We start from the raw sequence: 14,707 nt of genomic DNA, 5'->3' as shown, positions 1-14,707 counted from the left end.
TGATAGTTTTACATATACAGGAATAAAATCCATATGATCTTAAATAACTAGGAAAAATACAGTTTGATGACTGTGATGAAGATTTTCTTTAATGCTTAAAAGTGCACTATTTATATTGTTGGCACGTTGCCTATCTGTGGATTAACTTAATATCTAGTATAGATTTACATCATCATGTAACCAAATGTAATTGTCAATTAGATTTAACTTAATCTTTTGATGGAAACGAAGGAAAGTGAAATGTCTTGCCTCTAACACTCTCTGGATGCTAAAAAACAAAAGAAAAAGGGCAACCCGGTGCACGAAGCTCCCGCCATGCGGGGTCCCAGAGAAGGATCCATTGTACGCAGTCTTACCCTGCTTTTTGCAAGAGACTATTTTCAGGATTCGAACTCATGATCTTTTGGTCACATGGCAACAACTTTACCGTTGCGCCAAGGCTCCCCTTCTCTCTCTGGATGCTAAACAACCTTATATCCAAAAAGAATACTCACTTTTTCCACAAGATTCTTGGTCCATACAACCTCCAAAAGCACTCTACATTATCTCCAAACTAGGAAGCATTTCAACATGAGAATTTCATTGTTCTAGCCGTTATCATGTAAAATCCTATTAAAAATCAATTATAAAAAATATATAAAATATATAAAATAGGATTTATTTGGTACTCGAGTCATAATTGGCCATATCAGAATCAAAATGTTGAAAGCAAGTTACTGAAGCCCAAAGCTGGTGTCACTCACTCCTTAATTGTTGTTCATTTGCTAATTGAATCATGGAAAGTTCTCTATTATTAGTGTGGTGAGGAAGTTTGGTTCTTTTTTTTTTTTACAAAGTAAAATGTTTGAAACATAAAACAATATCTCAAAAGAGCTGCAATGATATGGAGTAATTTACCATGTGAAATGTACAATAAAGGAAAATAGGAGCAGCGAAACATGAAACATACTTGGGATGCCATAGGCATGTTCAAGTTTGCAATCATTGCAATCCTACAATCTTGCTTAGAGAGAGTTGAGATAGAAGTTGAATTTTTTGCCTTTCTTGATATTTATGATTTTTGACTTCTTGTATTCTCACTCAGTATCAACAGATAACTAAATAGGCATACATGACTTTGGAAGTAAAACCTGGGAAATCCATCTTACACATCTCTGCTAAATCCAGGTTCATTCTAGTGAATACTGAATTCTCATGATTCGGCATCAGAGTTTTCTACAACCTTGCGCATCTTTGCTCTCTTCTTTCTTATCAATATCTCTTGATCATCTCCGCCATTTTCAGAATCTTCATCAACAATATCCCTGATGGGTTCAGGAGAAGCACGCTTGGGTATATTATCATCATCAGTCTCTTCAGATTCTCTGTTCAATTCATTCTCAGATGTAGAATGGGATGGAGTAGGCTCATGCTCTGGTGCCTCTTCTTCCACTGGAACCTTTTTGGTTTCCAAAATCTTAAAATCCCTTGCCGTGCTGCGCTTGGCGTGCCTCAACAAATTGACTTTAGTCATTTTGCTAAGCTGAATGAGATATTTCTCATAATCTTCAATCTGGAATATCAAATCAGGAATACATCTATTTTCCCTTTTGATCTTGTTGATGATTCCCCTTTGTGAAGCTCTTTCTTGCTGATTCTGATAAACAAAATAGGATCATGAAACTTGTTTACAGTTAAAAGTAAGCTCACATGGACTATAGATTACCAAAATGAAACGTTGAAATATCTTTTGATAAGTGGAGAACAGATACAACTACCCTTTGAACAAGAGCTACGAAACCGTATAGAGGACTTGTTAGCCGTGTGCATGTCACTTCTGTTAACTTCTGAAACCTTCGGCTAGGTAGGAATTGTTTGCAACCTTTTGGAGCAATCTGAAGCTTTGCAACAAGAGCCAAAATTTTGTAAAACCTAGTAGCAACCTTCAGTAACTGCTCTGCTTGTGAGTCTGCAAGTTCAGACAGTGTAATATCATTTTTCTTAGGAAAAAGAGAGAATTTTCATGATCTTTGTGTGCATACCTTTAAGGTTCATCATCACAAAAGAAGATAATAAATACACAAGTGATTCTGATCTTGCACAGAGGACATCTTCCAATTCAAGTCCTGACAATTTTTCACCAAATTGAAGGTTAGTCATCAGACCAGGTTGTTCACGGTTGTATGCATAAATTGCCTTAATCTTTGAGATGACCCAGTCCAAGTCACCAAGACAAGATTCAGCCACTTGTAAAATGATAGTAGAGATAGCATTTCTTGTTGATTGATTAATAACTGAGAACTTTACAGACATCTCTTCAGGCTCACTATCTTCAGATCCCATAACTTTCAGCAGTTCTGTAGCCATGTCATTTGCAACAGTGAGATCAGGTTGGGTTGGTGTCAGATGAATAGCTAGTGAGAAGACACTTCGTGCTGCGCCAGGATTTTCCACTTTTCTGCTCTGGCATATTTTCATAGCCCAACTTCCATGGAAATTTCTTTTTCCAGGTGGCAACATTTTTCCAGTAATCAACAATAATTCGGCAAGCGCCTGATAAGAGCAAGTTCATTTTTTTTCCATGTTAGATACTTTCCAGAAGACCATAAACCATAGGAATGATGATAATTGGGTAAAAAAAGGTGGACAATAAATCGAATAAGCCATCAGATGAAAATAAATTGTCTTAGCCAAAATGAATAGGCTATCAGATGCAAAGTGAATAAATGTATTAGACATTTGCACAATTTGGTTGTACTCTAGGATAAAAAAGAAATCATCTAATATACTTCTTGCTCTAGCAAAATCTGAGTTCAATCTCTTAGAAAATTCAAGGAACAAGATGGGCACTGTTACAGAAGGCCAATAAAGAATATCTTTAGTAAATAACTAGCATAGAACAGCACTAAATAAACAACAAACAATATGTATCTTACAGGTATTGCTTCGTAATAGGACAGAGGAATATTGCATCAGAACAGTATGCTCTTTGTTAATCACTATTAAGAGACAAATTTACAATGACCAATCATCGAATAAGTATTACCTCGCATTCCTGAAAAAGTGACTGGTCTAGAAGTGAGGAATGCAATGGCTCTATTACTTTCTCTAAAAACAAATGCAGACAACTCATATTTTGATAGTCATCTACAAAGTTTTTGTTCTGATTAATGTCCTCAGCAGCAGCATCTTTTGCATGCAAATACAAATCTAGAGAATTCACTGTGAGCAAATCAGTAACTAATTCATACAGATTATCCTCAGATAAATTCATCTTAAATAACTCAATCAAGCACATCAATGATAAGAATAATAGATCCCTTGCATGTCCATTACTTATTTTCCCTTGGGCATCTTTCTTTTTCATATCCTTCTCTTGTTCAACAGTGGACTTGAGTTGTAACACAAGCTGCATTACTGATTTCCCTAGACATTTGATATCTCCACATAACAGTTCACTGAAAGGATCACCACTTTGTTCACGTTTCATTGAGTAAACAGACTTCAGATGGCGAAGGCACACTTTTAAGCTGAATGACATTGTCTTCAAACAAAGGGCTGCTGTTGATGACTCGCTGCTTTTCTGAGAAGCATTTTGTCTACTTGAAAAATAAATTTTGCATGAATTAAAGGAAAGAACAAGAAGATGATGAACTGTTGTGGTTGCAAAGAAGGTTCTTGCTTGATTTACTTGTGCAATCTCTTTTAGCTCACTATTGACCTTATTCAAGAGGTCGCTTGAAGGACCTTTTCGATTGCCTGTCCTCAGTGAAATTTTAATTAATTCCTTTTCGACGAAATCATAAAATTCAGAAAATTCCATAATTTCTTTCTCAAGCACTAGCTTCTCCGAGCTCTCAGCTTTCTCCAGGTCAATAACTACAATATTAACAAGGACCTCAATAAGTCGAAGCAAAATCTGACAATTGCAAATTATTTTCTCATCCAGCAAATGCTGACGAGAAGATTCTTCTGCCTGGACTTCATAATCTGTTATCATATATGAGAAAAGTCACAAATGAGAGAAAGTTTCATGTCAGAAGAAAAAGCTTTTTCTCAAACTTGTTCCATGACAGGAAAATTGACCTTGCAATTTGCAGTTCTTTAAATTTTTCCTGATCTTAGACAAGGCTTTTGAGAATAATTCTGCAGATGTTGCTTTTCCAGCCTACAGTAGATTTCCAAGAAAGGGAATGCCTGAATTTTTCAAACAAGAAAAGTAGCAACACCCACATCTTACCTGGAATTTATAGCATTACCTCATTCTCTTGTTGTGTTAGTGAGAAGCCAAAGCACTGCCATGAATTTTCTGATTGATTAACACCATGGGACTGATGAAGTATCCAAGAGACGCATGACAAAAGGTGATCCAGTGGTTCTACTTGGCGAACTTTTCCATTCTCCAACCTGAAGCAAGAATCAAGCTGAAGAGGAAAATCTTTGTCCTGACAAGCCAACAGCATGAACTTATGCACACAAGTGAGGTATTGAAAGAAGTTCTAGAAGGAAAATAAGAAAGAAAAATTAGTGTGACTAAGTAAACACGGAATCGAGTACCTCTGTGCAAACCTGCAAGAAATGAGGCCAGAGAATATCCAAGATGGAGCTTGTGCATGATGGGTCTGACATGACTAGTTTAACGAGACCCTCATACAATATCTCTTTGACTCTAACCTATCTAATACAAGTTGATGTATCAAGAACCAAACATTAAAGGAACATAAAAGGAATGAAAATGAAATTTCATATAATTTTCTAGAAAGCACACCTGCTGGGTAAGACATCTCCTAAACAATCCACTTAGTTCCAGGAACAGATTACCCTCCCTCCTGCTAGGTATTTCTGCTTGCTGACTACAACTTGCTTGGCTAGACGATTCTTGCAAAATGTTTTCTTCATTTCTGTTCGATTTACTCTCAATGCAAATCAGATTAACTACAGCAATAGTTGCTGCTATACGAATAGTGTCTTCTCGTTTGAACATGGCCTTTCGAACTACCAAAATAATATAATCCTGTAGAGATTGCGTAAGATTTACTAAACCCAAATTATATTCCACTATTTTAAAACTTCCAAGACACAACCTGGAGGTCAGAGCAGAATCTGACAAGTGGCAGGATAGCATCGACGAGAGCTACTGCAACTATCTCTTGCAGGAAAGTGAAATAGTCCAATGCTTCCTTTAAATGTGCTACATATTGTAGAATTGCATAAGGGTAGCTTCGGACCAAATTACTTAGCAACCTTTCAAAATACATGAGATGTATTAATTGATGGAAGGAAAGATGAGTACTTTTCAATTAGAAGTATTTTCTCACTTAATGATCTGCATGCTTTTTTGAGGCTTCAAAGAAATAATTCGGAATTTGCATTGCTCAATTATCTGCATGGGAAACAATAGGCATAAGAACAATACTTAGCTAAAATCCTAAAAATGTCAAGCAATAAGTAAACTTTAGGAGTGGTAAAAGCAAAGTTTCCTACTGGTTTTAATTTCTAAGTTTTAATTGGAAATAATGAAACAAGCAAAACAAGACACAGATGTTCATGAGAACAAAGAAGGTACAATAAGCAGCACATAGGATTCAAATCGAATTAACAAGAGCCTAGCAAACAGGAACAAAAAGAATTCTATAGCGAACAAACCTCATTTCTTGACATGTCATGGACCTCAAAGACTGTCCTCAGGATTTGTATACTGAGTTCTCTAATATTCATCAAACCTGGAGAGACTTGTTTGCAGGTGTTATCATCAACATTTTCTAGCAAAAGAAATCCAAACTGAACAATGCTAGGTACAACATGCTCTCTCCCAGAGTTGCTTTCATTGACCTACGACATGACAAATATATCATTAACAAGAAACAATTTGTGAACCTACTGACGTTAGTAAAAGGGAAAGAATATATATATGTATCAAATGAAGCTAACAGCTTTGAGCACTGAGTTCTCTACGAATTTGGCAGTTTCTAAGCAATCTTCTCTTAGTTTATCTGGCAACCACTCGCTATTCCTGCAAATTTTTTTGATGAGATTATAAACAACCGGAACATTTTCAAACCATGGCTTAATGAGATTATTGCTATCAAAGCAGGCCGCAAACAGTGTCATCACCTTGAGATCCGAAAGTTCCTCAAGGAGGTGACTACCGCCAATTTCAGAACAACAATGGAGCTCTCGTTGAATCTGCGCACCCTAGCCATGGAGAAGAGCACGGTGACTGCGAAGTGGTTAAGAAGCTGAAGATCAGATCGGATAACCATCAACATCTCCTGCCCCAATGATGGATCCTGTTTCACGGAGAAGTTCACGTGCATCAAAATCGTCCCTTCCACCTGTCTCATGATTGAAGGACGACCCTTCGAGCAGCTTCCCAAAAACGCTAGAATACCCCTTATCACCTCCTTCCGATGTATGCACTTAGAGGCGAGCAGAAGAAGCTGGTAGATAAGAGACGGCAAATCCTGGAGGTCGACCCCTTTCATCTGCAGAAAAACCCTATCTAGGAAATCAGAAACCCTAGCTCTGCCGATTGGCGGCAGTTCACGGAGGAGTGCCACGACCTTGAGCAACAAAGCCTTGGACCACTCGGCAGCGAGGAGCCTTTCGACGGTCAGATCGACGGGTTCGCAGACTCCGGCGAGTTCAAGGAGTCGGGGAAGGTGGTCCAGGGGCAGGGCGTCCTCAGGGTCGGCAATCTCGGAGAGACGGGAAAGTATGAGGTCGACGAGGGCGAGGATCTGAGAGCGGTCGAGGAAGGAGAGGTGCGGAGTGAAGAGTCGGAGGAGAAGAGCCGCGTCGTGGCGGGGGAAACGACGGGAGTGGAACATGGTGAGGAAGGAAATGAGAAGAGATGAGAGAAGAGAAGAGGACGGAGGGGACCGGGACCGGGAGAGGAGAGAGAGGAGGGCGGAGAGGTAGGTGGAGACTGGGAAGGTGGGAAATGGGTGGTCAAGAGGGGCGAGGAGGGCGGCTGGGTCGGCGACGGGTGGGAGGGTGGCAGAGGGGTCCTGTGCTAGAGTGATGATGGCTTCGGCCGTGAGGGACGGTGGAGGACGGTCGCGTCGGAGGATTTCAGCTTCGCTGGCCATCGTTCCCCGCCGCCGCCGGCGTCGTCGAAAGTTTCTAACGCTACCGGCACTCCTCTCCTTTTATCACGCAGTTCGCCGATCGAAATTGGCGGGTAAATCATGTGGGACTTTGAGCTGACTGCATCGGAGTAGATCTGATCAGACGGTTCGGAATCGTCAGTCGATCGCCCCTTAATCGTAATCGTGTAGGATGGTTACAATTAACGGTTCCGATTCACATTTCGATTCAAAATTATTATTATTTTAAAAAATAATTAATAATTATAAATTTATTATAAAGAAGGATTAAAATATCTAACGATCAGAATGATCTTTATTACTTTCTTCTAAATTTTAAATTACACTAATATATATATATATATACTATAGATTTAAAAAATAATAATTTTTAACCCTCCTATTTTTATTTCAATTATTAACGATATAGTAAAAAAAATTTATTAATTAATTATTAAAAAATTTATTAACCATATAAATATCAATTTATTATAACTTAATTGATTATTAGAATATTAGACTTTCTGGACAGTATTCTTTCTTGCTCTATAAATTCTAGTGATCGCGTCGCTTGAAATCATATTGATCTTTTATAATGAAATTATATTAATTAAAGTATTTTAATATTAAAATATTAAAGTAGAGTCATTAGGATAAAGTACCTGACTTTTGAAAATCTAAATTATTTGGGTCTTTAAAAATTCGAATTATTTAGATTTTCGAGTGTCACCCTTACGACTTCCATATGAAAAAAAATTAATTTAATTTAATATTATATTTATCTTAGTAAAAAAACTAAGAAAAGTATATTTTTTAACATTGTCGGCTTAAAAAATTTATAGAAACTTCTTTAATCATAGTGTTGTCAATTCTAAGATGTGGGACTAAAGAGAACTATATTTTTTTTTATATAAAACAACCAGGAACAATTAATGTTGAGAAAAATGTTGGTGCGGGAAGCATCCGACGATCGAACTCATGTTTTGATAATGGCAAAGGATTCAAAGTTAAGGTGTTTTGTGATCTAACAAGTCTGCTTGAGTGTTTCAGAAAAGTCCTAGCTGCGGTTAGGCAAAGGGAAAACCATAGGGGGTGGTAACCCTAGGTCATAGGGGGTGGTAACCCTATGCGGAAAGTCTTGGCAGGTTGATGGCTTCAGGCAAAAGTCCTAGGGGGTGGTAACCCTAGGTGGAAAGTCCTGATGTCGTGAACCAGGTGAAAGACTGGACTAGCCGGGAAGCGGATGTCCAGCAGAAAGTCCGGAAGCGTCGAGTGCTGAGCAAAAGTCCAGTCGATCTGGAGGATCGCACTGACAACAGGTAAATCTCCTGAGTGGAGTAGGTGAGGATGCGTTCCCCGTAGAGGGAACAGTAGGCGTCGGGTCGACCTAGGGTTTCCGGTCGGAAATCCGAAGTCAGACTCGGACAGTCCGGAGACTGTCATATCATTCCATTTATATTATTGTTTTGTGCTAACTTTGTGCTGCAGGGTATTTTTGGATTAACATATCTTGCAGGGACCAAAGTGCACAAATGACCTCGGATGAACAGTGCCGAGGCGCCTCCATGGAGCTTGGAGGCGCCTCGGGTGCGAGCCAGAAGAGACCAGTGCAGCACAGTCCCAGGCGCCTTAGAAGAGGTTTAAGGCGCCTTGGACCGGTGGATGGAGGCGCCTTCGGGTGGATTAAGGCGCCTTCAGATGGGATAAGCGCAGAATGGGCAGCGCTCATCTGCACGGTGGACTCGGAGCAGTAGAGGCGCCTTGAATGGCTTTCAAGGCGCCTTGGATGCCCTTTATAAGGGGACTTCGAGCAGCAGTGAAAAATATCAACTCTTAAGCGATTCTTCTGCATTCAACTGCTAACGAACTCATTCCGAAGTGCTGCAACTCGACACCGATGACCTGGAGCTTCAATTTAGCATTTTAGTTGTCGGTATAAAAGTTTATTTACATTCTTTATTTGCTTCTTGTACTTAAACTTGTAAATCTATTCGAGCTTATAGTTGTTGCCCACAGTAAGCGATCAAGGATCGCGGGCCTTCGAGTAGAATCGCTACAGGCTCCGAACAAAGTAAATTCTCCGTGTCCTTCTGTGTGTGTTTGCTCTTATTTTCTATTTCCGCTGCTTATTACTCCGTTAGTTTTTGATACGATTTACGATTTCAAAAAGTGAAAGCCACGAGCGCTATTCACCCCCCCTAGCACGTCTCGATCTAACAATTGGTATCAGAGCGGGGTCGCGTTGATCTGGTGCAACCACCAATCACGCATTTTTTCTTGGTTATTTTCTATTTTTTCGGAGTCAATTAGAATTAGCTAATTAGCTACATTCTAATTATTTTACTAATCGGTTTTTACTCGAAGCTGGTGCAACACCACTCGAGTTTATTATTTCTTATCCTTATCTTCCCGCACTGCTAATCCAAGACCTAGTCTTGGCACATTTCTTTTGTTTTTGTTTTACATATATTGTCGATATTACAAATGACCCAACAAGAAGGGTTCAGCACCGTTCGCCCCCCACTTTTCTCCGGAGAAGACTTCAGATATTGGAAGGGGCGAATGGAAACCTTCCTGAAGACACAATTCGATACGTGGATGATAATCAAGACTGGACTACTACTCCCATCCGACGAAGACGGCAAGGCGACACCCTGCGAAAAATGGGAATCTACCACAATCAAGAAGGTGGAAGCTGATGCCAAAGCAACCTGCATCCTCCAGTGTGGGCTGACCAAGGAGGAGCTCAACAGAGCTGGTCTATTCTCAACGGCAAAGGAGCTATGGGAAAAGCTGATCGAACTCCATGAGGGCACCTCGGAAACCAAGGTAAGTAAGCGTGACTTATTATTTAATAAACTGTACAATCTAAAAATGCAGGAAGGAGAGACGGCGAGTTCGCTCCACGCACGGATTCAAGACATCCTCAACTCTCTTCATGCGATCGGGCAGAAAGTCGAGAATCGGGACGTCATAAGGTACGCTCTAAACTCATTTCCGAGGAGTACATTGTGGGCATCAATGGTAGATGCCTACAAAGTCTCCAAGGACTTGTCTTGTTTAAAATTAGATGAGTTATTTTCTGAGTTTGAACTTCACGAGCAGACTAATGCACAGCCAACCGAGAAGGGGGTTGCTTTGGTTGCAGGTACCAGTCGAACACGGGAACTGAAATTACGGCGAAAAATTGAACCGGAATCAGAAGATGAACCCGACTCAGAAGATGAAGAAGACGAACTAACCAGCGAACTTATGAACCTCGTGAAGAAGCTCTACAAGAAGAAGAAGGGGCTCAACAAAAAAGATCTGAAGAAGGCGGTACAATCCAAGGAGGCCCAACCGAGTTCTAAGATAAATTTGAAGTAATATGCTACGGATGCAACCAGAAGGGGCACATCAAAGCCAACTGCCCCCACCAAAAGAAAGCAAAAAAGCAAAGAAGGAAGAAGGCCCTGAAGGCGACGTGGGACGAATCTTCTTCGGAGGATGACAACGACAAACTCGATCAGACGAGTTTACTCGCGTTGATGGCCCGGGACCAGATCGACGAATCTGAGAGCTAGATCGAGTCAGAGGCCGAGTCCGAGCGAAGCCACGGATCCGCATCTGTTTCCGAAGGGCCAGACTCCGCTGAATTAGATCAATGGATGTTGGATAGTGGATGCTCCAAACACATGACTGGAGATAAGTTAAAGTTTACTAAACTCAAATACAAGAATTTAGGATCGGTTGCATTCGGCAACGATGGTAAACTGAAAGTAATCGGAAAAGGTAATATTGAACTTAGTTCTGACTTCATTATTCGAAATGTTTTATTGGTTGAAATTTTAACTTTAATTTACTAAGTATAAGTCAATTATGTGATAGTGGATACTTAGTCAATTTTGACAAATCTGGGTGTTTAGTTAAAAATATTGAAAACCCTGAAATCAGACTTAAGGGACTTAGAAAAAATAACATATACACAATTGACCTATCAATATCCTCAATAAAGTGTCTCATGACACAACAAGAGGAAACCCAACTGTGGCACAGAAGACTGGGTCACACTCACACTAGACTCATTTCTAAAATGAGTCAAAATGGCCTAGTTAGAGGTTTGCCAAAATTAAAATTCATTGAAAACTCAATCTGTAATGCTTGTCAACAAGGAAAACAAACCAAATCAACACACAAGTCAACGAATCTAGAAAGAACTAACTCTGTGCTTGAGCTCCTTCACCTTGACCTATTTGATTCACATGGAGCCAAGTCACTAAGCAAGAACCAATATTGCTTAGTTATAATTGATGACTACTCTAGATTCACATGGGTAAAATTTCTAAAAACAAAAGATGAAACCTTTGAAATATCTAGTAATTTCTGCAAATTAACAGAAAATGAAAAAGATACTAAGATTAAACGTATCAGAAGTGATCACGGGGGAGAATTTGAAAATCATAAGTTTACCCAATTTTATAAAATAAATGGATACCAACATGAATTTTCATGTCCTAGAACCCCCCAACAAAATGGTCTAGTGGAACGTAAAAATAGAACCCTACAAGAAGCAGCTATAACCATGCTAAATGAGTATAACTTAAATCATCAATTTTGGGCCGAAGCCATAAATACAACAAATTATATTCAAAACAGAATTCTAATTAACAAACCTCACAATAAAACACCTTATGAACTTTATTACCATAAAATTCCCAACCTAAATTATTTAAAAGTATTTGGTTGTAAAGTTCACATTTTAAATACTAAAGATTACTTAGGAAAATTTACACTCAAATCTAACCAAGGAATATTTTTAGGATACTCCTCAACCAGTAGGGCCTTTAGAGTATATAATCAAAACACCTTAAAAGTGGAAGAAACAACTAATGTAATCTTTGATGAAGAAAACAACCTACCTAATATAAATGAACATATTGACATCAATCCAAGAACTTTAGAAGATGATGAAATCTAACCTAACCTTAATAAACCAGAAGAACTAGTTTCTGACCCACACATAAGACCAACTAGAGTAAGTACCTCTCACTCACCTGACCAAATTTTGGGTGACCCAAACCTAGGAGTCAGAGAACTAGATCTTTCTATAGAAACCTGAGTCAGATTGCCCTTATTTCTAAAATTGAACCTAAGACTATAGAAGAAGCCCTACCTGACCCAGACTGGGTTATTGCTATGCAAGAAGAATTAGCCCAATTTGAGAGAAACCAAGTCTGGGATCTTGTACCTAAACCCATAGATAAATCAATAATAGACACCAAATGGGTTTTTAGAAACAAGTTGGATGATCAGAGTGATATAATAAGAAACAAAGCTAGACTAGTAGCCAAAGGGTTTAGTCAAGTTGAAGGCTTAGACTATAATGAAACCAATGCACCAGTAGCTAGACTCGAATCCATTAGGATGTTATTAGCCTATGCAGCACATAAAGGGTTTAGGTTATACCAAATGGATGTTAAGTCAGCCTTTTTAAATGGGTTTATCAAGGAAGAAGTCTATGTAAGTCAACCCCCAGGATTTGGAGACTTAGACTACCCAAACCATGTATTTAAACTAAAAAAGGCTTTATATGGACTAAAACAAGCCCCTAGGGCATGGTATGAAAGATTATCTAATTACTTAATATCCAAAGGCTTTAACCAAGGACAAATAGATCCGACCCTATTTGTAAAAACTATAGAAAAAGACATCTTTATAGCTCAAATCTATGTTAACGATATAATTTTTGGCTCAACTAACTCTAAGTTTTTAAAAGAATTCGTTAGATTAATGGAAAATGAATTTGAAATGAGTATGGTTGGGGAACTCAACTTTTTCTTAGGCTTACAAATAAAACAAACCAAAGATGGAATCTACATTTATCAAACTAAATATGCTAAGGAGTTAATTAAAAAATTTTGTATGGAAAATTCAAAATAATAAATACTCCAATGGCAACCAACATCAACATTGACTCTGACCCAAAAGGGAAACCAGTAGATCCAAAGTACTATAGGAGTGTCATAGGTAGCTTACTTTACCTAACTGCAAGCAGACCCGATATATTGTTTGCAGTAGGTATGTGCGCAAGATACCAATCATGTGCAAAAGAGTCACACCTAACATATGTTAAAAGAATACTTAGGTACATTAAAGGTACTCTAAATGTAGGACTTTGGTACTCTAGAACTTGCACCTTTGACCTTTTTGGCTATTCTGATTCGGACTATGCCGGATGCAAATTAGACAGAAAAAGTGATGGATCGAAAGCGCTAGAGGGGGGGTGAATAGTGTTAGAGTGTATACTAAAAGGCTAGCTTTTGGTATAAACATTTATCTAGAAATAAGAATCACATTGGTCAAATGTCTACATTTATGATAAATGTAGTTGTTCAATTAATTTATATTGTAGATAACATGGTGTGTGGTGTCACACACAGAAGATCATGTTATCGGTTTCCTTATAAATTATAAACAGTAGCTCACGACTAAGATGGAAAGGAACAAACCATTGGAAAGTCGTAGTGTAATTAGGTATTAATTTATCTTAACTATATAATTACACTAATACACTTAGAGTGTATTGAGTAGGACCATTTGAGGTCGTTCCTTTTATACTGACTTTATGAAGGAACAAAAACCTTAGTTATTATGGAAGTGTGTGCTCTTAATCCTAATATAATAACAAGCACATATATTTGATATTCATTTCTTTAATTTATCAGTGGGTGAGATTTAGTTCGATAAATCAATAAGCCCGATAAGTTGGGAAATAATATCACTTATAGTGTGTGTTGTTGATTATAGAAGGAAACTGTGTCCTAGTGATCTAGGTTGAGAATGTCCCCAAGAGGAGCTCATAAGGATTGTCATGTTAAACCCTGCAGGTGGACTTAGTCCAACATGACGATGAAGTTGAGTGGTACTACTCTTGGAGCTAGATATTAATTAAGTGAGTTGTCAGTAACTTACTTAATTAGTGGACATTTGTTATCTTAAACACAGGGAGACTAACACACTCATAATAAGAAGGAGCCCAAAATGTAATTTGGGATTGGTGCGGTAGTTCAATAATAGTTCTTTAGTGGAATGAATTATTATTGATGAAATTAAGTTGTGTGTTCGGGGCGAACACGGGATGCTTAATTTCATCGGGAGACCAAAACCAATTCCTCCTCTCGGTCCCTATCGTAGCCTCTAGTATATAGAGATTTATACCCACCGCATACCCACCTTCTTACCCATCCAATGGGGCCGGCCAAGCTAGCTTAGAACCCAAGCTAGGGCTGGCCAAGACCAAGTGGATGAGTCATGTAGGTGGTCGGCCAAAGCTTGGGTCCCAAGCTTAGGTGGCCGACCACTAGAATATTAAAAAAGATTTTTATTAAAATTATTTCTTATGTGGATATCATGATTTTAAAAGAGAGTTTAAAAATTAAAAAATTCCTTTTATAACTTTCTACAAAAGATTAAGAGAAGAGATTAATCTCTTTCCTTATTTGTAGTTTAAAAGGATGGTTTTAATTTTTTGGTAAAAACTTTCCTTATTTGTAAATCATCTACATGTTTAAAAGAGAGTTTAAAATTTGAAATCTTTCCTTATTTGTTGATTAAAGGAGGATTTTAAATCTTAAGAAAACTTTCATTTTTAATCATGTTCA

General features: G+C 38.4%; 1 protein-coding gene across 2 annotated transcripts; it reads right to left on the bottom strand.

Moving 5' to 3' along the window:
- Positions 1 to 956: 956 nt before the first annotated feature.
- LOC121997677 (Fanconi anemia group I protein-like) lies at positions 957 to 7,131 on the bottom strand. Of its 2 annotated transcripts, none has more exons than XM_042552228.1 (13): positions 6,094 to 7,116; positions 5,911 to 5,992; positions 5,626 to 5,811; positions 5,298 to 5,362; positions 5,064 to 5,223; positions 4,748 to 4,993; positions 4,537 to 4,653; positions 4,239 to 4,424; positions 4,066 to 4,147; positions 3,026 to 3,969; positions 2,022 to 2,532; positions 1,758 to 1,948; positions 957 to 1,636 (listed from the first exon to the last, which is right to left on the bottom strand). In XM_042552228.1, the coding sequence occupies exons 1-13, from the start codon at positions 7,068 to 7,070 to the stop codon at positions 1,193 to 1,195; spliced, it is 4,191 nt and encodes a 1,396-aa protein (XP_042408162.1). In that variant the 5' UTR covers positions 7,071 to 7,116; the 3' UTR covers positions 957 to 1,192. The 2 variants fall into 2 exon arrangements, with proteins under 2 accessions (XP_042408162.1, XP_042408163.1); XM_042552229.1 differs by having other exon boundaries at positions 1,435 to 1,636; positions 1,706 to 1,948; positions 6,094 to 7,131.
- Between the last annotated feature and the right edge of the window lie 7,576 nt (positions 7,132 to 14,707).

The sequence above is a fragment of the Zingiber officinale genome, chromosome 6A, assembly GCF_018446385.1.
Source record: "Zingiber officinale cultivar Zhangliang chromosome 6A, Zo_v1.1, whole genome shotgun sequence".
NCBI lineage: Eukaryota > Viridiplantae > Streptophyta > Magnoliopsida > Zingiberales > Zingiberaceae > Zingiber > Zingiber officinale.
This window is presented reverse-complemented; position numbering and strand designations above follow the sequence as displayed.